The sequence below is a fragment of the Lissotriton vulgaris genome, chromosome 9, assembly GCF_964263255.1.
Source record: "Lissotriton vulgaris chromosome 9, aLisVul1.2, whole genome shotgun sequence".
In the NCBI taxonomy this organism is placed as follows: Eukaryota; Metazoa; Chordata; class Amphibia; order Caudata; family Salamandridae; genus Lissotriton; species Lissotriton vulgaris.
This window is the reverse complement of record NC_141697.1, coordinates 97822004-97849064: the sequence shown is the minus strand read 5'-3', so window position 1 is coordinate 97849064 and position 27061 is coordinate 97822004. Positions and strand designations below refer to the sequence as shown.

At 45.5% G+C, this 27061-nt stretch overlaps 1 protein-coding gene across 10 annotated transcripts in view; it reads right to left on the bottom strand.

The window, feature by feature from the left end:
* Nucleotides 1-27061, bottom strand: part of GPHN (gephyrin) — a 2075463-nt gene that overhangs the window by 71972 nt on the left and 1976430 nt on the right. For all 10 annotated transcript variants that reach the window (XM_086937114.1, XM_086937115.1, XM_086937116.1 and 7 more), the window contains 4 exons: nt 20523-20642; nt 7090-7148; nt 6283-6436; nt 2473-2594 (listed from right to left, as the gene is read on the bottom strand). In XM_086937114.1, the coding sequence (XP_086793240.1) occupies nt 2473-2594; nt 6283-6436; nt 7090-7148; nt 20523-20642 (455 nt within the window). The remainder of the gene's footprint in view (nt 1-2472; nt 2595-6282; nt 6437-7089; nt 7149-20522; nt 20643-27061) is intronic.

The following is a 27061-nucleotide window of genomic DNA, read 5'->3' as shown; positions in this document are numbered from 1 at the left end:
CGCACAGAGATACTCAGTGAAAGCCCACACCTGTAAGGGAGACAGCCACACCTGTAAGGGAGACAGCCACACCTGTAAGGGAGACAGCCACACCTGTAAGGGAGGCAGCCACACCTGTAAGGGAGGCAGCCACACCTGTAAGGGAGGCAGCCACACCTGTAAGGGAGACAACCACACCTGTAAGGGAGGCAGCCACACCTGTAAGGGAGACAGCCACACCTGTAAGGGAGACAACCACACCTGTAAGGGAGACAGCCACACCTGTAAGGGAGACAGCCACACCTGTAAGGGAGACAGCCTGGCTTTGAAGTGCTGCATGTTAAGAGATAATGAATCCTTGAGGCCCGAGAGCACAATACCAATGCTGCACCCTGGAGAAAACACTAGCCTGCAAATATTTACAATTAAACATCTTTTTATTTACTCAGGGTAAATAATTAATCTTAAACGTCATGACTGGAGGGGAAGCCGAGAGCACCTCTGACACGTATGTCCTTATCAACAAGGCAACTGCACCAGTACTTACAACATGAATGAAAAAGTAATATCTCAGTGTAATCTCTTAATATCGTTGTGACATTTACCCATCAGCAGACCCTTGTCGCACTCTCAGCATGCCTCAGCTTGTGTCCAAAGACGACATCCTTTTTACCTACAATGCAGAAATGCTTTGTTCCCAAGTGAACAGCCTGAAGTTGCCTCTCGCAAGTCGAAGCAATGGACATTCTTCATGCACTGAAGGCCATCTACTAAGATGATGATGATGATGACATTCCATCCTCACCCATCATGAAATTTCTTGATGGAGGTCCCCAAACACACACTTCATCATCAATACCCCTCTTTGCCAAGGAACTTTCTTAAACACCTCAAAACAGGAAAATATTCTCTCTACCAAGAAAACGGACACTGGATTCAAATGACCCCGGCAACAACTGACTCATCACCCACCTTCCTGCCGCCAGGAAATCAATCAAAGAGGAAACGGTCATCACCCAGCTCCAGGATCAGATCACCAAGGACAACAGGTCTACCAACCTGGCTTCAGACAACCCAGCAGCACAGAGACAGCAGCCCTGACGACAGTCTACACTCCAATGCCAAAAACAAGTTCTGCCTCCAAAATCGACTTGACTGCTCAGCTGCCTTTGGCAGCATCGACCACCGCTCTCTGCAAACACGTATGTGCTTCACTAACATGGTCCTGCACTGGTCCATCCTTGAACTCTCCAGCAGGCCCTGTTGATCCAAAAGGAAACCCCATCGACGCCTTTCTCTTCTGGAAGGTTGCCCACCACCTTCTTCCCTGCCTCCTCCTCATAGGCTGTCTCGGCAACAGACAACCTGTGTACTCTATGTACAGAATCACGCAACATTGATACCCAAAAATGCAATGAACATTGCTACAACTACGTCAAAAACGTGAAGACTTGAGAGCTTTGTTGAGCAACCATAATAATTAGAATGAACACGTTTTAGGAACCCTCTGGCACACCTAGCCTATCGAATTTATGTCCGCGAGCTATGTATATCTGAGGCGATAGCAGTACACACATACTGTTCATTTTCAGATGCTTGGAACATCCGGAAGCAAACAAGGGTTCAACGTTGGTGGATATATATACATGCACATTTAACCTAGGTCCAAAGTGCCCCAAAAGTAAAAAAAAGAAACAAAAAACATAATGGTTCATAGACTATAGTAAGGGGATGCTCTATCTGCTGAGTAATTCACTTACGTTTTAACAGGTAATAGGGAGAAATTCCTAGCTTCTTGTTTAATCCTGGCACTTGAGAAGTTCAGTGGTTGTGTACCATCACAAGGGTCTTCCCCTTCAAACCTTCGCTCTTACTGCCAGACACACATTTTTGCACAGTATGTTTTCAACTGTATGCGTTACAATGGAAGAGATTCATATTTTTTAACCGTGAAGCAGGTTAGTTCTCGTATTATAAGTTTAAGGTCATAGACTCTATAGTATACAAATCCCTTTGGCGCTTTAGCAAACTACTACAAATAATTAACAAAAACAGGTCAAAGGTCACTACTGCTCGGAAATGTTAGTTTGCACAGTGCAATAACAGAACTATTTGTCAAGCGTGCAGAGGTGAGTATTTGCACATTTGGATCTTCCAATGATAGGCATGAAAGCTCCTGTGGGCAGCAGTAGAGTAACAGCAGCAGACAACAGCACTTGTCGCTACTCAGGCACACAGTGCACCAAACTGAAGCACCAATGTAACAGACATTTGTTTTCACTCCTGTCTCTTACAACCATTCTGATATTCTGGAAGCACCATCAGGAGCATCGTGTGCTGCCCACAATGAGCGAGTAAGGGTGTGAGCGAGAGCGCAGCAGGTATTCTGGTATACACCCTTTAACCAATTCCTGTTCAGACCCCATATTAAACATTAACGGGAGACTCGTCAACCAATCCAATGGAGTATCAAGCCCCAAGCACAATACTTACTTATCGCCTACAATTCCCAGATTGATGGTTGGATAGCCATGTTCCTGAATTGTTGCTAGAAGAGTTGACCTATTACTATCTCGTATCTTCCCCGGTAAGAGGTCATCCTCAGGATTCAAAAGCTGAAAGCGAATGACAAATCAACAAACTGAGGTTACTAAAGGAAACACCTTTATTCAGATTGAGTTTGAGCCTAACAGATGCATGCAGTAAACCAACAGGTTATTCCACTGAGATTGCATCACGACTAAGATGACGCCACATCTTAGCCAACTTCACCAGCTCCTCATACGCACATGTGCACCATTGAAACACCTCATCCACACCATCAAAGCTTCCACAACACTGGCCGTGCTTACCTGAACATCCACATTCACACCTTCCAGACGCCTCTGCTCTATCGGCCTCTTACGAGCACACACGCCAAGCATACACAAAAGCAGAGCAGGGGGCTGCTCCTTCCTGTACCTGGCCTTTAAGCTTGACCTCCGCGCAGCACTGAGCCTACTCCCCTCTCCTTGACTTTTGCAAGAAGCTGAAGACCTGGCTTTTCAAGTAAGCCTCTAGGGCTGGCCCAATACACTAGCTACAGAGCCCAGGATAACTCCATGGGTGATGAGCGTGCTAGAAAAATAGATAATGTAACATAAGATGACAAAGTATAATTTCGGTTAATTACAGAAGAGAAGCAAAGCTTCACCGAGGAAAAAAAATGACACTTTCAAAAACTGACCAGCCTAGTCTGGCTATTTTGAAAGCATCAGCTTCTCATTCATTTCCAGTATCTCACACCAAATAAGGATTGCTCATTTGAAGTGAGGAATTGGTAGCAAGGTAACTACACTATGCATCATAGGTATAATCACCCATCATCTGCACAGAGTTTTAATACAATAATCTGTGGGGGAAAGTTTTATTTTGGATTTACATATGGGTTACGCAAGACTCTCCGCCAAAATCAGAGCACTGTACAATTGACAAGAGGAAGCATTTTAACAGTATGCAGAAGGTAGATATATTCAACATCCCCTAGGGCCGCAGAAGAACCAGCCCTTCCAACAAAGGTAGTTGAAAGAGATGAGCTTTAGTGCTCTTTTCAAGCAGAAACAGCCCGCGACATAATTTTCGTTTTGTGTTGGCCTAAGAAACAGATTGACATTTTGGGAGGTTTGGTTGTTGGGTAAGCAGAATTTGGTTCTGTTGGCTAGAAGCAGCTCATGGAGATTTATCAGTTCGGGTGTCATTCAATCACTCCTTTCAGCCAGTTACTAATCTGGCTGCTCCATGTACACATTTTAAGGGCACTACAGCTTATTGGAGAGCCAGCCAAGCTGGTGTGCCTTCATGGTGGTGAGCCAAATTTTGACAATTAGTTCAAGGTTTAGAGATCTGTGAAAGACTGAATGGGCCAGCAAGGCACTGTTTTTCAGATCAGGGAGCAACAGCAGGATTTTCTTTGATGGTTTTAAGTAAGTTGTGAAGGAAAGGACGTTTTAATAGATGACATTGCTGTCAGACTTGTCTCAGTTAGAATCTCCTTAAAAAATGAGAATCAGATCCCCGAGCGCCTTCTTGGGGTGGATTGTTGGTGTTTCCTATTACTACGCCAGAACGCTTTTTCATGACCTTTCCAGAGAAGAAATTTGATATTCGGGGGACTACTGCGCCCGAATATGTTAATGCGGTTGTATGGAAAAAGTTTGAACAATGTTTCACAGTAATAAAATGAGCCAATGGGTGGCTAGGAGTCAATCTTTTGTTTTTGTAGCACATGGTATTTTGGCCTAGTGCAAATTTATTATGGGTGCGCCTTCAGGTTTACATTATTCGTGGACTTCCCTCTCCCTGGGACGAGTTCCATTTCTAATTCTGTTGTGAATGTTCAGCTTTTATTTAATGTAAGGAAGCAGCATAGTTAAATGTTTGAAGTTATGTTGCTGCTTATTGTAGGAGCACTTATACACAAAATCAATGGATTTCGCTCTGTAGATGGACATCAGCGCTTTTGGTACTTTTAGGCAACTACTACGAAGTCCTCAAAATGTGTCTTCAAGTTATCTTTAGTAATAACGCCTTAGGATTAAGTTTGTCAATGTATCTCGTACATTAAGTTTGTGACTGACGGTCACTGTCATTACAGCGGTTCATTTGGAATGGGACCGCTAGGAGACTGGACGAGTCTAGATTAAGAGGGTAAACAGATTCATCCAAGGAAAGATTAGTTCGTAACGTCTGCAATATCCAGATTCTCTTTTAGTCGTCATTTCTACATTGAATGTTGAGACAGGCATTCTAGAGGAACGAATGGAAAAAAGCCAATAATGGTTAGTTTAGGGATTTGGTCTTCAACGGACTAATGTTTCCCTTTCTCTCTTTTCTCCCAGTTTAATTTAGAACATTCCACTAATGTGGGTGGAATGTTTAAAGAGCACTACAGTCTTTCTTACTCGGGCTAGGACAGCTGTTTATTGTAATCTCTCCTTTTAGGAGACAAAAACAACTATAGTAATGGGCTATAAAGCTCTATATTTGGACCCTGCCTAGACTGCTTTCTGAAAATGAAAGTCTAAGGAGGGGCACGAAGGTGAAGGGAACAGTTAGCTTATGTCTCACATTAGAAGGAGTGACCCTGGGGGGTGCTGATGAGAACACACTTGTTGCCCATATATTGCTAGGTGTTTACAGATGTTGATAGCCATTTACTCTGATTAAGTACTTGCTCCTTTCACCAATATCCCCAATGAGTGAGGGAGCAGATAGCAGTTAACATCCACAGCAAAGGGCAATAATGAATGCACAAGTTAAATTGAGTCTCCAGTGTACACCATGTTGTTCAAAGACATGAAAAGAAACAAAAGAAACCGTAACTATTCATTTTTTTCCAATTGTTTATTTTCTTATTTTCACTTGAGAAAAGTTTATTGGTGCTTTAGAACACTATACCCCACCTTCATAATTTCTAAGCACGCTGACATTCCTGTTAATCACAATTCAGCACTAAACATATATGCGATCTGTTTGAATGTGATTTCTGCCTTTGACTACAAAAGCTTACTCAAAAATGATAACTCTTATAGAGGCAAACACAATAAGATGATGGACGGAGCGCTGAAACTTTTCAGACACTCTGGGTTAAATCTATCATCGTTATTTAGCTCACTTTACCACACCAGTTTAGACCTAGCCATATGCAAATCAGTCTTGACCCTGTTCCTCATGGGAACAGTCCAGCCCGAACTGCCAAGCCAGGTATTCCCTGGACCGGAAACCAGCATCCTGGGACTGGTTTTGGGGTGACACCCCTCATCAGCCAGGCTAGCTTGAATCCAGTGACAACTCTCGAAGAGGCTCCTTAAACCATTATTTCGACCATCCCAAGGAACATTTCTCCATGCCTATCTTTGCTTTCTGTATCGTTTGTTCACATGTAGTGCTAACTATATGCTTTGTAAAAACACAGGAGTGGGGTAAAAAAAAAACGAATCAACGATTTTACACACTATTTGATCCAATGATACTCTTGGCTGCGCCATACCTTCCAGGTATATATCACTGTATTGGGCCTTCACTGTATCAGAATGCTGTGGTTCTTGTTGAAAAGACCAGAATGCAATCAGCTCTTCTGAGCTACTCAGCAGTAACTCAATTCATGCAATCGGTAGTAGGACTAACATATGCAGCCCCAGAATCACAATCCAACCATTATTAACACATCACAAATTGCACGCATGCTGCACGATTGTGCAATTGAGAAGTGGTGCGAGGAAGAAAAGAGCAGGAAATGAGAGGTAGAATCTCAGACCGAGTTACCTCGTTCCCCGTTGACATGACGGCAACTACTGGAAACTTGTTAACTTCTACTTCTGTGACCCCAACGGTGGCTAGGAGACCAATCTCAGACGGTCCCATGTGAGTTCCTTTCGCCAGCACACACTCGCCTCTTTTAATGTCGTGCCCTATAGGTCTGAAGATGGGAAGAGTGAAGCAGAGACATCAATAAAAACAGCATTCAGGAGAGACACAAATATAAAGAAATCATTCAGGAGGACAGGCCCTGTTCGTGGCTATAGACATTTTACCTCTATCTAGTCTCAACACTCCCAGTGTAGATGTTAATTACTAGACTTATTGCAAATAAAATGGACAAGCTTTCACGATTGCGCAGATGTGTAGGCCGTATTACATAAAATGTGCTTCGTGTTTCACTCCTTTAATCCTTGTAAGGTGTTTCTGAAATTAGCTAAAGAGAATGGTTCATGTGATGTCGAAAGCCAACATTGCACCTCCTTGATAATGGAAACGGGACTTGCGCCACAATCAACCTATTTTCAGTCATGAGATAGGATCTCAAAGGAGGTCACCACATCAGACCTGCAGCCTTCACAAAGAGGCACCAAATGTTAGACGAGCATCACTATGCAAAAAAGAAGAGTCCCCAAACTCAACTCAATTTCTGCAGAAGATCTTGTTATGCATTCACCAGAAAGGGTGAACTACAGAAGGCAGCACTTATCGCCTGCAGACACTTCCACTTTCAAAATAAACATTTTGTAGTTTGACAGTGTCCTTTAACAAAGCAGGCTCTTAAACATGACAGTGTAAGCAGTAGGCACTCACCTGATATCCTGGCCTGGTCGTGCTTGTACCAGAATTCGAACCTCTAACTCTTCAGTGCCCTGTAACAAACATCAAATTAGAGAGTTCTATTGGATGCACAAAAGTGAAATTGGCTCACATTTAACAGAAACTGCAGAGTGCACTTGATTCCCCCTCTTTATCCTTACCTCCCCACATCTCTCTAGAAAAAACATATTACTATAAAGCAAGAGTTATATGGACAAACATTGCAGACGACATTGCATCAGTATATCGAGGTGCAATTGCCAGAATGAGGATAGTCTAGTGTCGTCATGACGGTGACACCATCCCAGACATCCATACTAATATAATAAAGAGAGAGCCCAAACCTTTGAGGCGGGTAATCTCAGGAACCACAGCTCCAATCACAACACCCAATACAGCGTTGGAAAGTGGAAAGGGCAGTTGCAGCAGAAGGACATAGGCTATGCAGACGCCCACCATATACATTTAAAAGGTAAAAGAACCGTGCCAGCAAAGTAGTCCCTTGTGGGCGTGTCTGCGTTGTGCTGTGGGCGTGTGCTGTGAGCGTGACAAACGCTGGGGGCGTGTTATACGTTCCGCCCTTCATGCCATGTCTCACATCGTGGTATAATCCCACCCTGCTCCCTTTAAATACCCCTGCACCCCATATTCATAACCCACCCTTACTCCTTAAAATACCCCAACACGCTTAAACATCAACCCACATCAATTTACAATTTTAACCCATCTTAACCCTATAAATATACCCTGTACCCCAAAACCCAAACCTATCCCCAAACCCCAAAATTACCTCTGTACCCCAAAACCCAAACCTACCCCTGAACCCTAAAAATATCTCTGTACCCCCAAACCTACCCCCGAACCCTAAAATAGCCCTGTATCCCCAAACCTAACCCTGAACCCTAAAAATACCCCTGTAACCCCAAACTTAGCCCTGAACCCTTAAAATAGCCCTGTACCCCAAAACCCAAACCTAGCCCTGAACCCTTAAAATAGCCCTGTACCCCAAAACCCAAACCTACCCCTGAACCCTAAAAATACCCCTATACACCAAAACCCAAACATATCCCTGAACCCTAAAAATACCCCTGTACCCCAAAACCCATACCTAACCCTAAAACTACCCCTGTACCCCATAACCCAAAACTATATCTGAACCCTTAAAATACCCAAACACCCCAAAACATATACCGCTATACCCATACTTACCTTATCCAAACATTTTAAAAAAACATGCTTTTACCATTCATGCATTTACAACGAATTTCGTTGTAAATGTATGCGTGGTAAAAGCATATGAAATGTAATGCCATGCGTTATAATGGCATTGCGGAGTCATGGTACTTTCGTAATGATGGTATGCGGAAAGAAAGTTGCGGAATAATGGGTGTTTACCCTCCCCCAGTAAGTACATTGGTGGCAGGCAGCCCACATCTCCAGCAACACTCATATGTTTTCACCACCCATTTGAAAAATGCACAGGTCTCTCTCATTGATGGCCAGCACCGACATCCACTTTTAGACACACCTCCCACCACAAGTTCTAGAATTGCGAACTTTAGAGCTGGGGAGCTACGTTTGAATCTCGGCATCAGCTCAACATCCTGTGATTCCAGGCAAATCGCTTTGTCTCCCCGTGCCTACCACAAATGAACGTGTTCTTCTGTAATGCAAATTGTGCTCATGCCATGTTGTCGAGTTCGCGCTATATAATATTGCAAGGAAAAATAAAGTAGGGAAACTCGAGTTCACACACCACTGAACGCACACTCTTAAGTGCATCAGCAGTGCACTGTGAATCGGAGCGTTTCACAGGCCTGTCACAGATAAGAAATGCTATCAAAACGAAATCCTACAAAACAATATACTACTGGCCAGCAGCCATTCGTACCCGGACAACGTCGGGACGGGCTGCTAGTAGCATATAAAGCCCTTTCTTAGGTGGCTTTGCCAACATGAAAGTGTGCTGAGCTAACGAGTAAGTATGGCAGCGCTCCATTTCCTTATGTGGAACAAAAAAAAATGCCTTAGCATTACTGTAACATTGACCGCCATCTTTTCACTCAATGCGAATCAAAGCTATCAAGTTACGTCCATCTCGGACGTGTAAAGTATCCCTGTCATATGTGGTGCCAATAGATGTGACATTTTTACATAGCTTGCTCAGTTCTTTACATTTTAATGTGTTTTAAGGTCGACTGTGCACTAATCCATGGTTTCAGTTTCTGCACCTGCAGAGCTCCTTTGTTTTGATTTCCTCACATGATCTCCATTACAGCGCTGAGCCTGAAAACATAATAATTTGAGGTTTGTACTTGTGTGTTTTAGCTCTATGCTCAAAGGGTGCAAAGGGATCTCTTTGTCGCCAATGATGTAATTCACAGCCTATTTTTCTTTTTACTATTAAACATTTTCAGACTTTGGGTCCCGATTACGATTTTGGAGGGCCATAGGACCGCCAAACTCACGGTGGAGGTGCGGTGGCGGTCATGGGCCGCCGCTCAGTGGTCCGACCGCCGTATTAGGAGTACGGCAGTTGGGCCACAAAAGGACTGCAGCAACTGCGATCCCTGGTGGTGGTGAGGCAGTCTGAGGGCCGCAATATGCTGGCCGAGCCGCTGCGGCACAGCCAAGCATATTAGGAGTGAGCCTACCATGAAAAGGGTGGTGGTGAGTAAACTTAGGGGGCCCTACTGGGCCCCCTGTTCCCTCAGGGCCATGGGAAGCATGCAGGGAGCATACAGGGTGCCCCTCTGTCTGCATACATCCCCTTTCCTACATGGTATGGACTTTACAGTTCAAGCTGTGCAGGAATGGGTTTTGGCACTCCCATTGCGGTGCCATGGGAAAGCTAAAGGACTGCCCACCAGACCACAAGATAATTTGTAAACTGGAAGGCGGCTGGTGATGAGGTTTGGTGTTGTGGGTGTGGGGCAGTGGTGTGGCCCCCCGCTCCGACACCGCCAAACTCCTAATCTGGCCCTTTAATTTGCGGTGGGCGCGGATTCCTTTCACACTTAGTTTGTACATTTCTAATTCGAGTACAGGCCAAAGACTACTTGTTCCTACATAACAAATCCTAACTAGTGATATACTCACCTGCCAAAAGGGGGACTAGAGTTCACTTTCATGGCAGAAATGAATACACACACAGTTCTTTGCAAAACAACCCTATGGAAACCTTTCTTTTTACACCGTTTTTCGAACCATTGGAAAAAGGAGAAAAATAAATGATTGAAAATATTTGCGATATGAGGTTTTGTTCACTGCCACAATATTTTCAAAATGGAGGCTTGCATTGGTGTCTGGTTAGTCCATAAAAATGAGACTCATGATCCAACCATGCAGCCAGACTCGAACGGCAATCCATATGGCAGAGGTCTTTACTGACGTCGTTATCGACAAAGCATCCACTACTGTTCGGATAGGTCAATGATACCACAACTCCATTCGGTCTTAAACCCAACATGTGCGACAAAAAAACAAAAACAGTAGGTTTAGAAAGTTTCAATCAGAAAATGAAAGCTTTGTAGTGAAAGAGCACAATCCTCGAAGGATAGCGGCAACGCAGAACCATGGATACTGTAGCTTCCACTCCAAGGCAAGAGAGAACGTTTTGAGTTTGTGCTAATGACAGAGGGTGCACAAAAACTGCAGACACTGCCTAAAAAACATGAATATCTATGCAGTATAGGGCCCTAGGTTTGCAGCAGCTACTGAACATCGCTACTGAACATCGCCACTGGAATCTGAAAACTGCGACCTCCAGGTGAGAACCGACAAAGGAGTTTAGTTTCCTTCCATCTACAACAGAGGTGAGAATGATTAAAGACAGAACTGCAACTGTGTTTGACGAAAACCAGCCATTTGAAACAATGGAAGAACACTGGCTGGCCAGTGAGCGAGTACACCAGACCACACAATATAGGCATAACATCCTGTAGTGGTCAGATTCTGAGAGCAGCAATCTATGCTCATCTACAACGTTTAGGTCTTTTCAATAAAGTGGCTACAGAGGGAATGAGCCAACAAGAGCAGGGCACCTGCCTGAAATAGCAACTCGGATAAGTCATGGCACCAATGTCACTCGATTCCCTACTTTTCCTTCGCTGGAGACCGGCATGCTCATTCTGAATCACCTACAAAAAAATTGCTGCACCTATACTAGGTTGTGCAACAATGACATGCCGATCACATAACGAAAAAGAGCAAGCAAAACAAGGGAGGGCTCTCCAGGGTAGAGCCTATCCACGTTTATTAGCACTCAGAGTTGTAGAGGTGCAAGGGGGCAAAGAAAGCCGCTACAGTGAATTTGCTCTAAATCACGCAAAGCGCACTAAATGTTGGAAAACATCAAACGTTAAAGTCGCTGACTCTGGGTTTCAAGATGTTGTCGCAAGTTGGCAAAAGGAGAAGATGGACCTTGTTGTTTATGCTACCAACTTGTCTGGAGCTATAAGAATCTGATGATCCAAATTCTCATACTTTCAGTGTAATGGCGAACCAGTCAGGACTCTCGGAATGTTCTTGTAGGTCAAGGTTCTGCTCTTTCAGCTGAGAGCTCTCGGTACCTCTGGTGGCTGGTGTGAGTGACCACATGCTTTATTGAATGGATGTTGGGGCCCATATTAAGTAAAAGAAAACCAGAGAGTGCACAGACTGCACAGAATAGGCCTATGTTCTCCTACAATTAAACTGACACAGCTTCAAGCCCTGCGAGGGTCCTGAGTGGGGTAGCGGAGATAGTCTCTCCTGAGCTAGTGGTGCTTGTTAATGGCTCACTTCAATCGGGTAGAGTGCCCCTGCAATGGAAACACGCTAAACTCCTCCCTCTCCTCAAGAAGCACTCAGCTGATCCCACTCTCTTTTCCAACTATCGCCCCATCTCCCTTCTTCCGGCCTTAGTTAAGGTGTGCGAAAAGGTGGCCTTTAAATAGCTGGAGGGATTTGTTGAATCTTCCGGTGCCCTCCACCCGGCTCACTCCGGGTTTAGGACATCCTTTAGCACCGAGACAGCGCTGGTGGAGATTACAGAGGCGATTGAGGAGTGCCTGGACGCGGGCGGCAGGGCGGCTCTGATTTTTTTGGACCTCTCTGCCGCCTTCGATACGGTATCCCACCTCCAGCTCCTCTCCCGCCTGTCTGACATTGGCATCACTGGCATGGCGTGGGATTGGGTTAAATCCTTTCTGGATAACCGCTCCCAACAGGTGTGGATGCTTCCTTTCTCTTCATCTGCCAGTAAAGTGGCCACAGGGGTTCCTCAGGGGTCTACTCTGAGCCCCCTTCTTTTTAATATTTACCTCACACCCCTGATCTATTTGGCAGAGAAGCTGGGTGCTAAAATCATGGCTTATGCCGATGACACCCAGCTCCTCTTCACTTGGTAGGGTGATGATCTCCAAACCGATGTGGCCCATCGGTGCCTGTCAGTATTTTCTTGGTTGGCACAGGCAAGCCTTAAGTACAACGAAGACAAATCTGAGGTGCTCCTACATGGCCAATTTCCTCCTGCTTTCAGAGAATCCATCTGGCCTCCTGGGTACCCTTGTCCCAGTGTGGATTGTGGTGTTGCCAAGAACCTGGGAATTTGGTTCAGGGACGACTTAGGCTTTCATGAACAGATCAAGAGACTTTCAGGGGCTTCTTTTGGCACGCTTAAAACCTTGAGGAGGTTTTTTCCCCTCCTCCCCCGCTCTGCCAGGGAAACGGTGGCCAGGGCGCTCATCTTATCACGTCTGGACTACGCCAATGTCCTTTACATCGGCATCCCGGGGTACCTCCTGGGAAAGCTGCAGGTTATTCAAAATGCAGCTGTCAGGCTCCTGTTTAACATCCCGAGGAGATTGAGCGTACGTCAGTAGTACAAAAGGGGGTGGTGATGGACGAAGCATCTGAACCAATCAAACACTCCCACCCAGTCAACAGATCTGGGTTTAATCCACCATCGTTCTTTAGCCCACTCTGCCACCCCAGTTCAGACATGGCCATATGCAAATCAGTCTGACCCTGTGCCTCATGGGAACAGTCCAGCCCAGTGTTTGATTGATTCGGATGCTCCGTCCATGACCACCCCCTTTTGTACCGGATTGAGTGTACGTCAGCAGCTAAGCAATCTGCACTGGCTTCCCGTAGCCCAGCGAGTGCGCTTTAAAGTTCTGACCAGGACACATAAGGCACTCTATGGTCGATGCCCTGCTTATATTAGTTCAAGGTTTGCCTTTTACCTTCCTAGCCGTCCTCTTCGTTCCGCCCTTCAAAGACGGCTGGTGGTCCCCAGATTTCGACGAGCACGGCTCGGAGGGCAGTCCTTTGTGGTAAAGGTAACCACCCTGTGGAATGCTCTCCCAGATGACCTTCGGCATACGAAGGAACTCTCTAAATTAAAAAAACTCCTTAAAACTCACCTGTTCAAGCAGTCGATTTAGCTCTTTTCTCCTTTCTCTGTCACTGTTCCCCTCCGCGCCAGGACACTCTTGAGTAGCAGTGCGTGATATAAATCCCCTTATAACATAACATATGTACACAGTTGTGCGTTGACCAAGTGCGAAGTCTCATACTGTGTCTTGAGTTCCTTTTTTTCAGATGATGTTGTTATGAGTGTGGTGAGGGTATGACTGTGTGAGTATGTTTGTGACAGACTGTTAGTTACCAGGGGTATCACTATTTTGGTGAATTGACTCTTTTGTATATAGCTATGCATTATGTATATATTTATGTGTCTTTTTCCTTTTTGAATGAAATATCAATGTATTTGGACATTTGAGACTTATACATCTACTATGAAATGGTTCATAAATCAAATAGCAAAAAAACCCTTTTTAAAAAAAAAGAAATTCTCCATTTTGAGCAAGTATGAGAAAAGATTATTACTAAAAGAAATGATAACTTGGAAATAATTAATAAAACTTTATATTCTTCTAAAGAAAGTTAATAAGACTGCTGTGTATTTGTCACCCATATCAAATTGAATGTTGAATACATATTTGTACTAAAATATTGTGGCCATTGAGGGAAAATTGTTCTTCTTGCTGTGTTTTTTCATTCCCCTCCTTTTCCCTGGCCGAATTCAGTTTTGAGGGGGTCCCATTAATTTTGCTGTTCACAGTTGTGCGTCTACCTCCCAACACACATTTTGACAGAGTGTGAAAATGAGTAACTGGGCATTTTGCTGTATCTCACAAACCTTCAACTTCCTGCACAAACACAAAGGTTTAGACTATCCTTGGCTATGTAATAAACCACAATGTGCTCTGCTGAAGTCAACCTGTGCAGGTAACAGCTCCCTAAGAAACACATTACTTTCCTTTGGTAATGCTTTATCTGGTAGATATTATATTTAGCCACGGATTTCTTACGTTTGTGTCAGACTGGATCAGGAAGATTTTTGTGAGCAGTACCCCTGCGCGTCAGTAGATGGCGCCGATCGGCTCAGTGTGCGTAGTCGTCCGTACCGGAAGTGATGTTGCAGTACCTATATAGGTGCCACTCAGGCGCCCTGACATCAGCTACTTTTCACAACTTTCAATGCCATAAGCATGGAGCCATGAAGATCACTAACCACTGGTGTGTAAAACTAGGGCCCTGTAAGGGTGCAACCCTATCCCTAGAAATCCGTTCGCAGAGTAGGGAATCTGTGGCTAGAAATAGTCTCTATGAGATAAGATGTTACAGAAGATAAGTAACTTGTTCATCTGATAGCTGCAGATTCCATACCTTTGAATAGATACCAAAGTAATAACTCTGCGGAGGTGGGTCTGCAGACTAATTTCAAATAAAGAAGTCCTGCATGACAGAACGGGTGAAAGGACCATCTCTGCAGTCCCGACTGTCCAGAAGTAGTGTTTATTAAACGTGTGTAGAGATGCCTATTTGCTGCCTGACAGATGTCCAGGACAGGAACTCCACATGCCAACACAGTGGTTGCAGCTTTACCTCTGGTGGAATGAGCCCTTAAGCTTTGAGGAGGTTGCTTCTTGGCCAGTGCGTAGCAGGATTTGATGCAGAGCACGACCTATCTAGATATGGTCCGCTTCTGCACTGTTCGACCTTTCTTTGAACCAACATGCCCCAGGAAGAGTTGGTTATACACCCAGAACTCTTGTGTGTCGTCAAGGTAGAACAACAATGCTCTTTTTTGGTTCAGACAATGGAGCTGCTCCTCTTTTTTTAGAGGGATGTGGAAGAACAGAAAAGGTAGGCAAAGCGATCGATTGGCCTACATGAAATAGGGGGACCACTTCCGGCAGAAAGGAGGCTCTTGTGCAAACACCAGTTTGTCAGGATAGACAGAGTTAAGGCAGCTTAGATGAGAAGGCCTGCAGCTTACTCATTCTGCGGGCAGATGTAATTGCCACAAGGAAGGCTCTTTTCAATGTCAGAAGCCTGAAGGGACAATTGTGAAGATGCTCGAAAGGTGCACACATTAAGAATGTTAAGATCATACTAAGTTCCTACAGAGGCATAATAATTGGTGAAGGAGGAAAAAGATGAACAAGACACTTTAAAAACCTGTGTACAATAGGGGGCTTCAAAAATGAGGGTCGGCCAGGCAGCCGCAAGAAGGCAGAAAGAGTACAGATAGCCCTTAAGAGTGCAGAGAGCAGAGCCCTGCTGGGCAAGAGAAAGAATGAAGAACACTACTTCAGAAAGAGGTGCAGAAAAAGGATCAGTATGTTTTTCTGAACACCATGCCGCAAATCTTTTCCAATAGCAAGCGTATACTGTCTTGGTGGAGAGACGCCTGGCTGCCAGAACAACATGACATACTTCGGGAGGAAGGTTGAAATAGGCCAACTGCCGCAACCCAATCTCCAGTCAAGAAGGTGGAGACTGGACAGGATCGGGTGGAGAACCCAACCCTGCAGCTGGGTCAGAATATCCTCCAGAAGTGGCAGCCTGATTAGAGAACTGATAGCCATGTTCAGTAGACTCTCCGTGCCTAGTCCAGAGTCACAAGTATGAATTGGGCCCAGTCTTTCCTGATATTCTTGAGAACTCTGGCAGGAGAGGTATGGGCGGAAAGGCATACAGGAGGCCTGAACTCCACTCTAGACGGAAAGCATCGCCGAGTGAGAGCTGCCTCGGAAACTCCAGCGCACAGAACTACTAACAGTGCACATTCTCAGCAGTGGCAAATAAATCCAACCAAGGTTCTCCCCACTGCTGAAAGAGACCGTACGCCTCCTGCGGGTGGAGACGCCATTTGTGATCCGCTAGGCATCGACAGCTGAGTTTGTCTGCCCTGGTGTTCAGAGAACCCGCTAGATTGAACTACCAGGAATATGCCCTGCTGTTCCAGTCATGTCTAAAGACAAAGAGCCACTTGACAAATGGTTCACAACCCCACCCACCCAGTTTGTTGGAATACCACATGGCAGTGGTATTGTCCGTGAATATCTGCACTAGCCTTCCCTTGATTGAAGGCAGAAAGGCTTTCAATGCCAGTCAGATTGCACAGAGCTCCAGCATGTTGAGGTGGTGTCTGGATTCCGCCTGAGACCAGAGTCCTCTGATCTCCACCTCTCCCAGATGGCTGCCCCATCCCAGAAGTGATGCATCTGTCACTCCTGTCAGATCTGTTTGGGGAAGGGAGTGGGATCTGTCTCTGACCCAATTGTGTTTTGCTAGCCAGCATTACAGATCTTTTGCAGTTCCCTCCTTGATCTGCATCCTGACAAAAATATTCCCCTGTTGCTGCGCGCACTGGCATTTCAGGTCCCACTGCAGAGCCTGTATATTCCATTGGCCATGTGTCACCAGCAGGAGGCATGAGGCCGAGAAGTCTCCGAAGTCTCGGAGACAGTCTCACCGAAACCCACGATAGCGACCGAAACATCGGTATCATAGCCTGAATATCCTGGACTTGCTGCTCTGGAGGATACGCTTGAAACTGCACTGTGCCCAGAACAACTCAGATGATAGGAAGCGTCTGACAGGGAGTCAGGTGTGACTTCGGCATGCCGATAGTGAATCCCGCAGAGAGCAGGAGGTTTGCCGTAGTCTGGAGGTGGGAGACTACAGCCTGGAGAGAGCCCACCTTCAACAGCCAATCGTCGAGGGGGGGAAACTGGCACCCTGATCTTTGCAGATGAGCTGCAACCATCACCTTGGTTTACACCTGAGGGGCGCTGGTAAGGCCAAAAGGGAGCACAGTGAACCGTAAATGCTCATGGCCTACCAACTGCACTGATGGGTCAGGAATGTGGGAATAAGTGTCCTGCAAGACAAACACTACCATCCAGTCTCCTGAGTCCAGGGCAGACGAGACATGAGCCAACGTGAGCATTTTGAATGTCTCCTTCTTGCGGAAGAAATTGAGAGCTCAGAGACCTAGAATAGGACAAAGGCCTTTGTCCTTTTTGGAGACCAGAAAGTTGCGCGGATAGCAGCCACAGCCTTCTTCTGGGACCAGAACCCTGTCTATGGCTCCCGTGGCCAAGAGTGCTGCAACCTCTACTCTGAGAAGGGACAGATGATAATCTGTAAACCGGTCTTGAGATAATGGCATGGAGGGAGGGGTAGTCTTTCGGGAAATCTGCAAAGCGATGTTATGGATTACCAGTGGGGCAGGTGATGGCGAATCCTGCCACCAACTGGATGCCCATGGCGGTGAATGGGCTGATTAGGAAGGTTGGGAGGCTGCAGCTGCTGGGGGGATGGTGGACTGACCAGACCGCTAGCTACCCGACCCAAAAGGTCTGTGGTTATCACGCCCTCAGCTAGGCAGAGGCTGGGGAGCATGCGAGGCTAAGTGACTGGGAGGGAAATGGCACAGCTTGTAGTACCTTCCATAGCCGTGAAAGGTAGATTGGGGGTGACGTGGGGCAGCAGAAAGGCCCATGGACTTGGTCGCAGCCTGAGAATTCGTCAAGCACCAAATCTGCCTTGTCTCTGAATTGACAGGTGCCATTGATGGCCATTTCCATACGGGAAGCCTGGACATCCCCTGAAAAGCAAGTCATCCTCAACCAGGCGTGATGCCTTAGGGTCACCGATGGAACCTGTGGCAGCACTTGCACAACGTTGTCCCTCAGACCCAAAAGGTATGCAGTGTTCACATACCGTGGTATTCTTTAGGGTCCAGCGATCCCTCCCATTCTTCAGCACAGACTTCGATCTAGGAGGCAAAGCTCCTGCTGGTGTTGGGTGATGCCCATCTGTCTCCGTGTCAGAGAAAGAAAAAACCCAGATGTCAGCACCCCTGGGTGGCGCCTATATTAGGTACCACAACGTCACTTCTGGAGCGGACAACACTGACTATGCACGCGGAGTCGATCAACATCACCTACCGGCACGCAGGGGTACTGCTCACGAAAAAATCTTCTGGATCAAGTCTGAAGCCTGGGGAAATTCAAAGGGAAGGAATCTGTGGCTAGAAGTCTATCAAATAAGTGAGTTTTAAAACATTAGAAAGTAGTGATATACGTTTGTGGGTTTCCATTTAATCTCCACTTAGTTTGGAATACTAATATTTTAACAATTATAGGTTTCAAGAGTAAAACCAAAATGTCAGCAAGATAGACAAAAAGAACTGCATAAGTAAAACATCGGAATAAAAAAAGATAGCACGTTATAGAGAAGCAAAACTAGAGAAACCAAAGCCCATCTGAAGACAGACGTCAGGTTTACAAATCTTGTTGTGGTGCATAACTGTCTCCAAGGTCGTTGTGCGGCACATATCTTGTGTAACAGGCATGGACCAAGGACTATACTGTCAGTTCTGGAAGTCTGGCCTAGGTAGACTTTATAAGAATCCGTTCATGATGCCTCAGGCAAGGGGTGGCATTTTCAGTTCACAGAGGAGTCAGGCTAACCATTTGCAGAATACATACAGGCACATGCATTCAGTACCCCAAAGCAAAGCAGCTTAAGCCTCTAATGGAGATGGGGCATCCAACCCATACCCAAGAATAACTTTCAAATGATTGGTTTAATGAACTATGTTCCTTAGGCCTCAAGTAGTCAATGATCTAGTTTCTGTGCCCTAGTTTACGTGCAGAGCAGGCACTCCATATAAATGCATTGCATTGCTTGGAAACAGCACTTCTGCAAATCGGTAGCATTTAAAAACACTAGAAGTAGCATTTTTACTATAAAGCACTTTTGGCATGTTGTACGACCCCCAAGTTCATATTTTATTATGTACTTAAAATAATGTGGAAACTAGGAGATTTCAGGAGTAAGACAAAATGCTGTCTCCTTTGCAGCTTCTCCGGAATGGTCAGCTTTTGAAGAGTATCTAATCCTCATCATGCCAGTTCCAAAATAGCTCCAAAGAGCATATGAGTCAATCTGCGAAAGACTTCGAAAATAAAATGATCAACATCCATCTGGCTAATGCAGGCCCAGAGTATATCCTCGCGGCCGAGGAAGGAGGCTATGCCAGGGGTGTACAGCAAAGGCTGCACCACATTTTCAGGAGAACTACAGCCTATGTAAATGAGTTTTTAAAATGTTATTGTATGCATGTTTTTGTAGATTTCCTAGGAAATTGGCACCTATGCTGAACACCCTCATCGTTGGTCAATTCAACTATAGCAGATATAACACGAGCAACGTTGTTGCATATGAATTGAAAGATCCATTTTAAATAAGAAATGTGTTGGTATTAAGGTGGGTGAAGTAGTAAGGTGTACTGTGTTTAATGCAAATTTTTAAAAATCTGTTTAAAGAAATTAATACATAGACCGTCCACACCGAGGGACAGGGCCGGCTTTACCGCTGGTGGCGCCCAGTGCAACAATCATTTTTGGCGACCCCGCACCCCATGACCGCCTCCTCGGATTTTCTCACTGCCACCGGCCAAAAGTGCCCCCCATCTCTCCAATCATCAGCTATTGTTAAACACAGCGCCCCCTGAGGATGGCGCCCCCTCCACAGGTCAGCGCCCTATGCGGCTGCTCCTGTTGCCCTGCCCTAAAGCTGGCCCTGCCGAGGGATGCTGTACACGTGAAGATTAAAAACGAGTACTGCTAATAAGTAGTATACATCATGAACCAAATGTAGATTGTGAAATTGGATGAAGCAAGAATCACCTTCTACAGATGACAACCGAATTATCAACTCAGGGAGAAAATTAATTGCACAGAGTATAAAAAAGGACAAGCTTGAAGCACCAGCACAAGATCTACAAGAGAGCACACTGCCTAAGTGAAAAAAAACACTCCCTACGAGGCGCATATGGCTCTTAAATACATTAGTATCAGAGCAGATACTGAGCTTGTGACATGCTTTGAGATAAGTTCAGTGTATGACCATCTTCTTGTGCAACAAGGTACAAACTGCAAAAACAGGCCCCACGTTGAGTGGAGCAGCGAGTCCGATATGTAAAAAAAAGGGCTTTAGGTCTAAAAAACATGTAATATTGGATGCTAAATGACTGCCCATCAGAGAATCTACTGTAGTTGTTACCAATAAGTACTCACGTCATCGGATTCCCTGATGAGTTCCGTATCTTCTACTTGCACCACAGCATCAGCACCACAAGGGATTGGTGCGCCTGTTGTTACTCTCATCACCTGACCAGGCATCACTGTTTGTGTGGGCTGTAAATAAAGAAAGGTGTAATGACTCAAAAAACGCTCATGTGTCCCTTACCCTGGTCAGAGAAACATCGTATTCATACAATAGGAGAGACGCTATATGCACACTGGCTTTCCCGTAAACACAGATTCACCCAAGTGCCAAGAAACCTATTAGATATATGAACACTTTGTTAATAGTGTTTAACATAGCAATGCACCCAATGGCCACAACCTAAAATCAGTACTTAGCAAGAAATGGATACGTGTCTTTTGGCTTCATCCTTCCTTTCTTTTATTGAACATATTAAATGTACAAAATGCTGGATCAGTCAATTAATTCAAACACAACGCACTCAGAAAATGTGTCAAAAGAATAGAACGATTAAAAAAATAAATTAATCGTATTCATATTGTTAACCTGTGTTCTGATTGTTCCATCCTAGCATATAAACAAATTCTAGAAGCTCATCTGTCATCAATCAAAAAATCCCAAACTCCAGTAAATGTTTACGTGCAATTGACCCACTCAAAAATACTTTAAAAAAAGATATAGTGAAGACAGAGCAATGTTTGACTTCTTGCTGTCCTTGCAATAAACACATAGTACAATGGGAATCCCAGCATAAAATAATCCTCAGCCCCACAAGCAACCCAGGACAGTTAAAATGGCTGCCATTTTTGGGCGGAAATTGACCATGATGCTATCTAGCCAAAACGTCAGGCAGGGGTTGCTTGTCCAGTCATCCATAATGCAATATTGACTTGGGTATGCAGCTGAGAAACAACAGGGGCACACACATAGGGCTAAGTTGGACATAGATAAGTCATGCTTACATTTAGCTCCTGCAACCTGGGGAATATGGACAGCATATTCTGGAGCATTATGAAGTACATTTTCTCATTCTTTAAATTACTGGTAGGGATTCTGTTTAGGTCTGGCCTTTAAACAAGCTTTAACTGCCTCGCCAGACTATTGTTCATAAATAGTGAGCCATGGGTCAGCGGGATTCATCCATTGGTCTGCTAAATTCTCATTTTGCTTCCGTTCATCCAGTGCACGTAGCAGCCCAAACAACCCGCTGGCGCCCATTACTACACAAAGCGTTCAGATCTGCCTACAAATAGAACCTTTCTATTCAGCTGCAAAGCTGGTTCAAAGTATGCTTTTATTGTTAATATAGTGTTTAATTAACTTGAAATATCGGTTATTTATTTTGCCTTAACTCATTTTTTAAAGTTTATGGTATAAATGAAGTGACAGTGTAACAGTAGCCGTCTGCAATTTGAGTACTTGGTCAAGTGCCGAATTATTCAGGTCTCCTCCAAACATCAAACAATGCGTAACCAAACTGCAAGGCCTGTTGCTTGAAAAACATCACTAATAAAACAGCCATATCGGTGAATGCTTTTAAATGTAACCTTTTAATTGCAAACATCTGTTTCCTTTTTTTTAGTGGCATATGATTGTCATGAAAAAGAATTTACAAATGTATAATCATTGCACCAGCTTGCCCTTGTCAAACCTATTACCTTTATCAAGGCTTCTTTATTACTTATTGTTTTGAGGAGTGTTTCAACAGTCCCAGAGGTAAACCCACTCACATCGACCTACGGCTTCAGCGTGCTCATGGAAGAGGAAGGGATTCTGATGCTGTTCTTACGAGGTCTAGTCCACAGCATTACACTTAAGCAGACGGACACTCAGGTTCTCAATTAAAACCGTGAAGGCAGAACACGTCTGCCATCTGAGAAGCATCTGTTATGTGCCAGATTGCAAAAACAGACTCAAAAGTATAAAAAAATACATACATCGCCCTACAAAAATCTGGACAGACACCTGCAAAAATGTATTGTGTCCTCATGTAATGCAACTGGTGCTATGTAAAGAGCTTTAATACCCGATTCGGGTCAAGTTCGCGCTATTTAAAACTCTTTAAAAAAAAAAAAAATCAGAATAGTAAAGTACCCAATTCTGTAATAGGAGTGGACATGTTTGGATAGTCTTAGGAAGTAAAAACAGGACAAACGTTGCTGTAGGGCGATATTAATGTATAGTTGGTATTTTTCGGACGTAGGTGTTTTTAAGCTTGTTTTTTGCAGTCGTGTTTCCACTCTATATTTTCACAGAGAGCCGCTTCATGTGCAGCCTTTGCTGGGGCACAGGATGACATGTCCCCAGGATGCACACACCAACACAGACATTTTACACGAAAGGAGGAGCCCTCAAAATCACAATTAAAAAACTCAAGGCAACACAGCATTAAATAAATGACATATGCAGCACCGCTGTTCAGCTGCAGCACTAAACTACCATAGATGAGTTGTGATGTGTTAGAACTAGTCAATGACATCATAAGTAAACACTATTTGGAGCATTCCCATGGTCTATTTGCTGGATATGGGGTAACATTTATTGTTATGGCCAGGCTCTGAATAGCACCAGTGCTATATTTTAATCTCTAAACTTCAAACTAAAGAGCTCGAGACAGAAAGGGCATGTGTACGTAAAATGTTTCCCTTTGGACAATCGCAGATTGTTGCAAGCCTTAAAGGACCAAGGTTTTTTTTGCCCATGCGTACATCTTAAAATGTACAGTTCTCCAAATTAGACAAAAAATCCTCAAATTAAATGCACAAAAAGGAAATTCTTGATCCCAAAACACAATAATATTTGATTAAGCCCCAGGGCCATTCATTCACCATGATTAGACCACTACCTATGCACGCAGTGTATATATTTCAAGGACACGGCTGGTTCTTGCACGAAGCAATTTGCTGAGTTATGTGATTTATACTGGAACGAGGAACAACATTATGCAAATCAGAGAAACTGGCACCGCAAATCCCAAGCAGAAGAAATACGCCTTCAAAGAGAAATGAGATTTATAACTTACTATGTAGACACTGTGATATCGCCATGAAAGCAATAAATGAAATGTGACATTGAAATTTTTCTTTTTCTTTAAAGGACTTTTTTTTTATAACAACTGCTTTTTAACTCTACCAATGTAACAGTCCAGTATGAGGTGAGAGGGTACAAAACTCTAGCGGATCCTCTACATGCACAAAATCTACAGATGGCTCCAAAGATCTATGCATTGACCCAATCAATGCACCTTCCTTTGTTTTTTGACATTTCAACTATCAATTGTAAGGTTCGGGCTCGACCATCAAAGGGAACCAAAAGGCTTACATTTCCATCTTAAGCCCCACCAAGGACTCCACTAGTAGGAATCTATTCTATTCTAACTGTGCTTTTTATTGAGTAGAAGAGCAGGAAATGGACACAGGTAGCAAATGCTCTTCCACATAACGTCTAGTCTCCCTAACCTCAGAACGCAAACTTTGTAAGAAGCCCTACTCCATCATCTTAGATGGCCTCACACTACATTAAGCACCCCTCTGTTACAACATATGTTCTTATTGATGTAAGGTTGAATATAGTGAGAGCAACAAATGACAGGTATGCACTTTGATCTGTCAGTTGTCTAGTAATCATATACAAATAAAATAATAGAATTTACAACATAAATCACAAAATATCAGATGCCAGTGATTATGTGCATAATGTAAATAATTAACTTCATAATTATGCATAGATCTATGCATTCTCTCAGTCCTTCCACTGACTCTGCACTTTTCCCCATGGAAAACAGTTTGTAGGAAAGTAGGATCTGCTTCTATGGTTACCCCAACTTTTTGCCTGGTGCTAAGCTGTTTTTGACTAGTCTGACTTTGATCCTGGTAATCAGGACCCCGATCGATCTGCTTTCTCACCTAAATTGTTCTGTTCAGTACTCGGGTACATCCCAGATTAGATACTGGGGTACCTCTTAAGTCCTTAGTATATGGTACAAAGGTGCCTAGGGCAAAGGTACCCCAGAGATTCCCCATGGGCTGAAGCATGCATTATGGCACCCATGGGAAAACATTCAAAATGGAACTACAGGCCTGCCATTACAGCCTGTGCAAGCTGGTGCTAGCACCACTTACTAAAGATATTGGTTTCCTATATGTAGGGTCACTGCATTGAAAAACAAGTCACCCCTATAGCAGGCCTTTACAATCCTTAAGGCAGGGTGCTTGGTTCTGAGTGCCTGCGCCGATGACCTCGCACCACTAAAGAACCCTCCAAGCAGACCCGGCAGCAAGAAAACCCCCTGGTTCACCGACAAACTCAAGGAATCCAAGAAGAACTGCCGCACCCTCGAGAAATCCTGGCGGCTCGACCAGACCACAGACAACAGGACCGGCCTCAAGCACGCCACCCCGCAAACACCATCAGCTGATCCGTGCCACCAAGAAGACGGCATTTAAAGAACAACTGGACAACAACGCCCACGACAGCAAGGAACTCTTCAGCATCGTCAAAGAGTTCTCCAACCCCAGCGCCGGAATCAACGACATCACTCCCTCGCAAGACATCTGCGACTCACTCGCCTCGTTCTTCCACCGCAAGATCGCCGACATACACATCAGCTTCGACGCACAGACCACACACCCTACCACCGAACCAAAGCCCGCCACCACCACCCTCTGCAACTGGACCCCGATCAGCACCGAAGACACCACCCGCACAATGAACTCCATCCACTCAGGATCACCAACCGACCTGTGCCCACACCACATCTTCAACAAAGCTGACGCCGTCATCGCACCCCATCTCCGAGACACCATCAACTCCTCCTTCCACACTGCCACCTTCCCGGAGAGCTGGAAGCATGCCAAGCTGACTGCCCTCCTGAAGAAACCAACGGCGGACCCCACCGACCTCAAGAACTACCGTCCCATCTCGCTCCTTCCTTTTCCGGCCAAAGTCATCGAGAAGACCGCCAACAAACAGCTTGCCGCCTTCCTCGAGACAAACGGATCCCTCGACCCCTCGCAGTCCGGATTTCGGGCCAACCACAGCACTGAGACCGCCCTGATCACAGCCACCGACTATATCAGAACCCTGATTGACAACGGGGAAACAGCGGCCCTCATCCTCCTGGACCTCTCTGCAGCGTTCGACACGGTCTGCCACCGCACTCTAGTGAAGCGCCTCAGCAACATCGGAATCCGAGAGAAAGCGCTGGATTGGATCATCTCGTTCCTCACCGGAAGAACCCAGAGTCTGCCTCCCTCCGTTCAGATCAGAGGCCACCGAAGTCATCTGCGGCATACCACAAGGATCTTCTCTCAACCCGACCCTCTTCAACGTCTACATGAGCCCCCTCGCAGCCATCGCACGCCAACACAACCTCAACATCATCTCCTACGCCGACGACACCCAGCTGATCCTCTCCCTCACCAACGACCCCACCACCGCCCGCCAGAGCCAACCTACACGAAGGGATGAAAGACGTCGCCGACTGGGTGAGGAACAGCCGCCTTAAACTGAACTCAGACAAGACGGAAGTTCTCATCCTGGGATCATCACCCTCCGCCTGGGACGACTCCTGGTGGCCCCCGGCCCTGGGCACCGCTCCCAAACCAACGGAACACGCACCCAACCTGGACTTCATCCTGGACTCCTCCCTGTCAATGACCAGACAAGTCAACGCCGTTTCTTCCTCGTGCTTCAACACCCTACGCATGCTCCGCAAGATCTTCAGATGGATCCCCACTGAAACCAGAAAGACCGTCACCCAGGCACTCGTCACCAGCCGACTGGACTACGGGAACGCCCTCTACGCCGGAACCACAGCCAAACTCCAGAGAAGACTCCAACACATCCAGAACGCCTCCGCACGACTCATCCTGGATATCCCCCGACACAGCCACATCACCGGACACCTGAGAGACCTGCACTGGCTCCCCGTCAGCAAGCGAATCACGTTCAGACTCCTCACCCACGCACACAAGGCTCTCCACGACCTGGGCCCCAAGTACCTCAACGACCGCATGACCTTCTACACGCCCACCCTCCAGCTACGATCAACCAGCCACGCACTCGCCACCGTACCACGCGTCCGCAGACCCACCGCCGGAGGAAGATCCTTCTCCAACCTTGCAGCCAAGACTTGGAACTCCCTCCCCACCCACCTTCGGCGAACCCAAGACCATCTCTCCTTCAGGAAGCAGCTCAAGACCTGGCTGTTCGAGCAGTAACATACCCCTCTCCCCCAGCGCCTTGAGACCCCCCCGGGTGAGTAGCGCTCTTTATAAATGCCGTGATTGATTGATTGATAGAGGGTGCCCCTGCATTATCAGGACACTACAGCCTACAGAGTCCATTCTCCCGCGTTGTCAGTGCAGCAGCCATATAAAGGGGCACAGCGTAAATACGCAATGACCATTTCGAAACTGGCTGCAATGAATCCTATAATGTTTGGTATCAAACATGTTAGAATAATGCCACCACACCTTAAACGGCGTGGGAGGTATGATTCCAAGCACTGGAAGAGCCCTCCGTTAGGTTCTCAGAGCCAACCTTCTAGACCCTGACAGCACAAAAT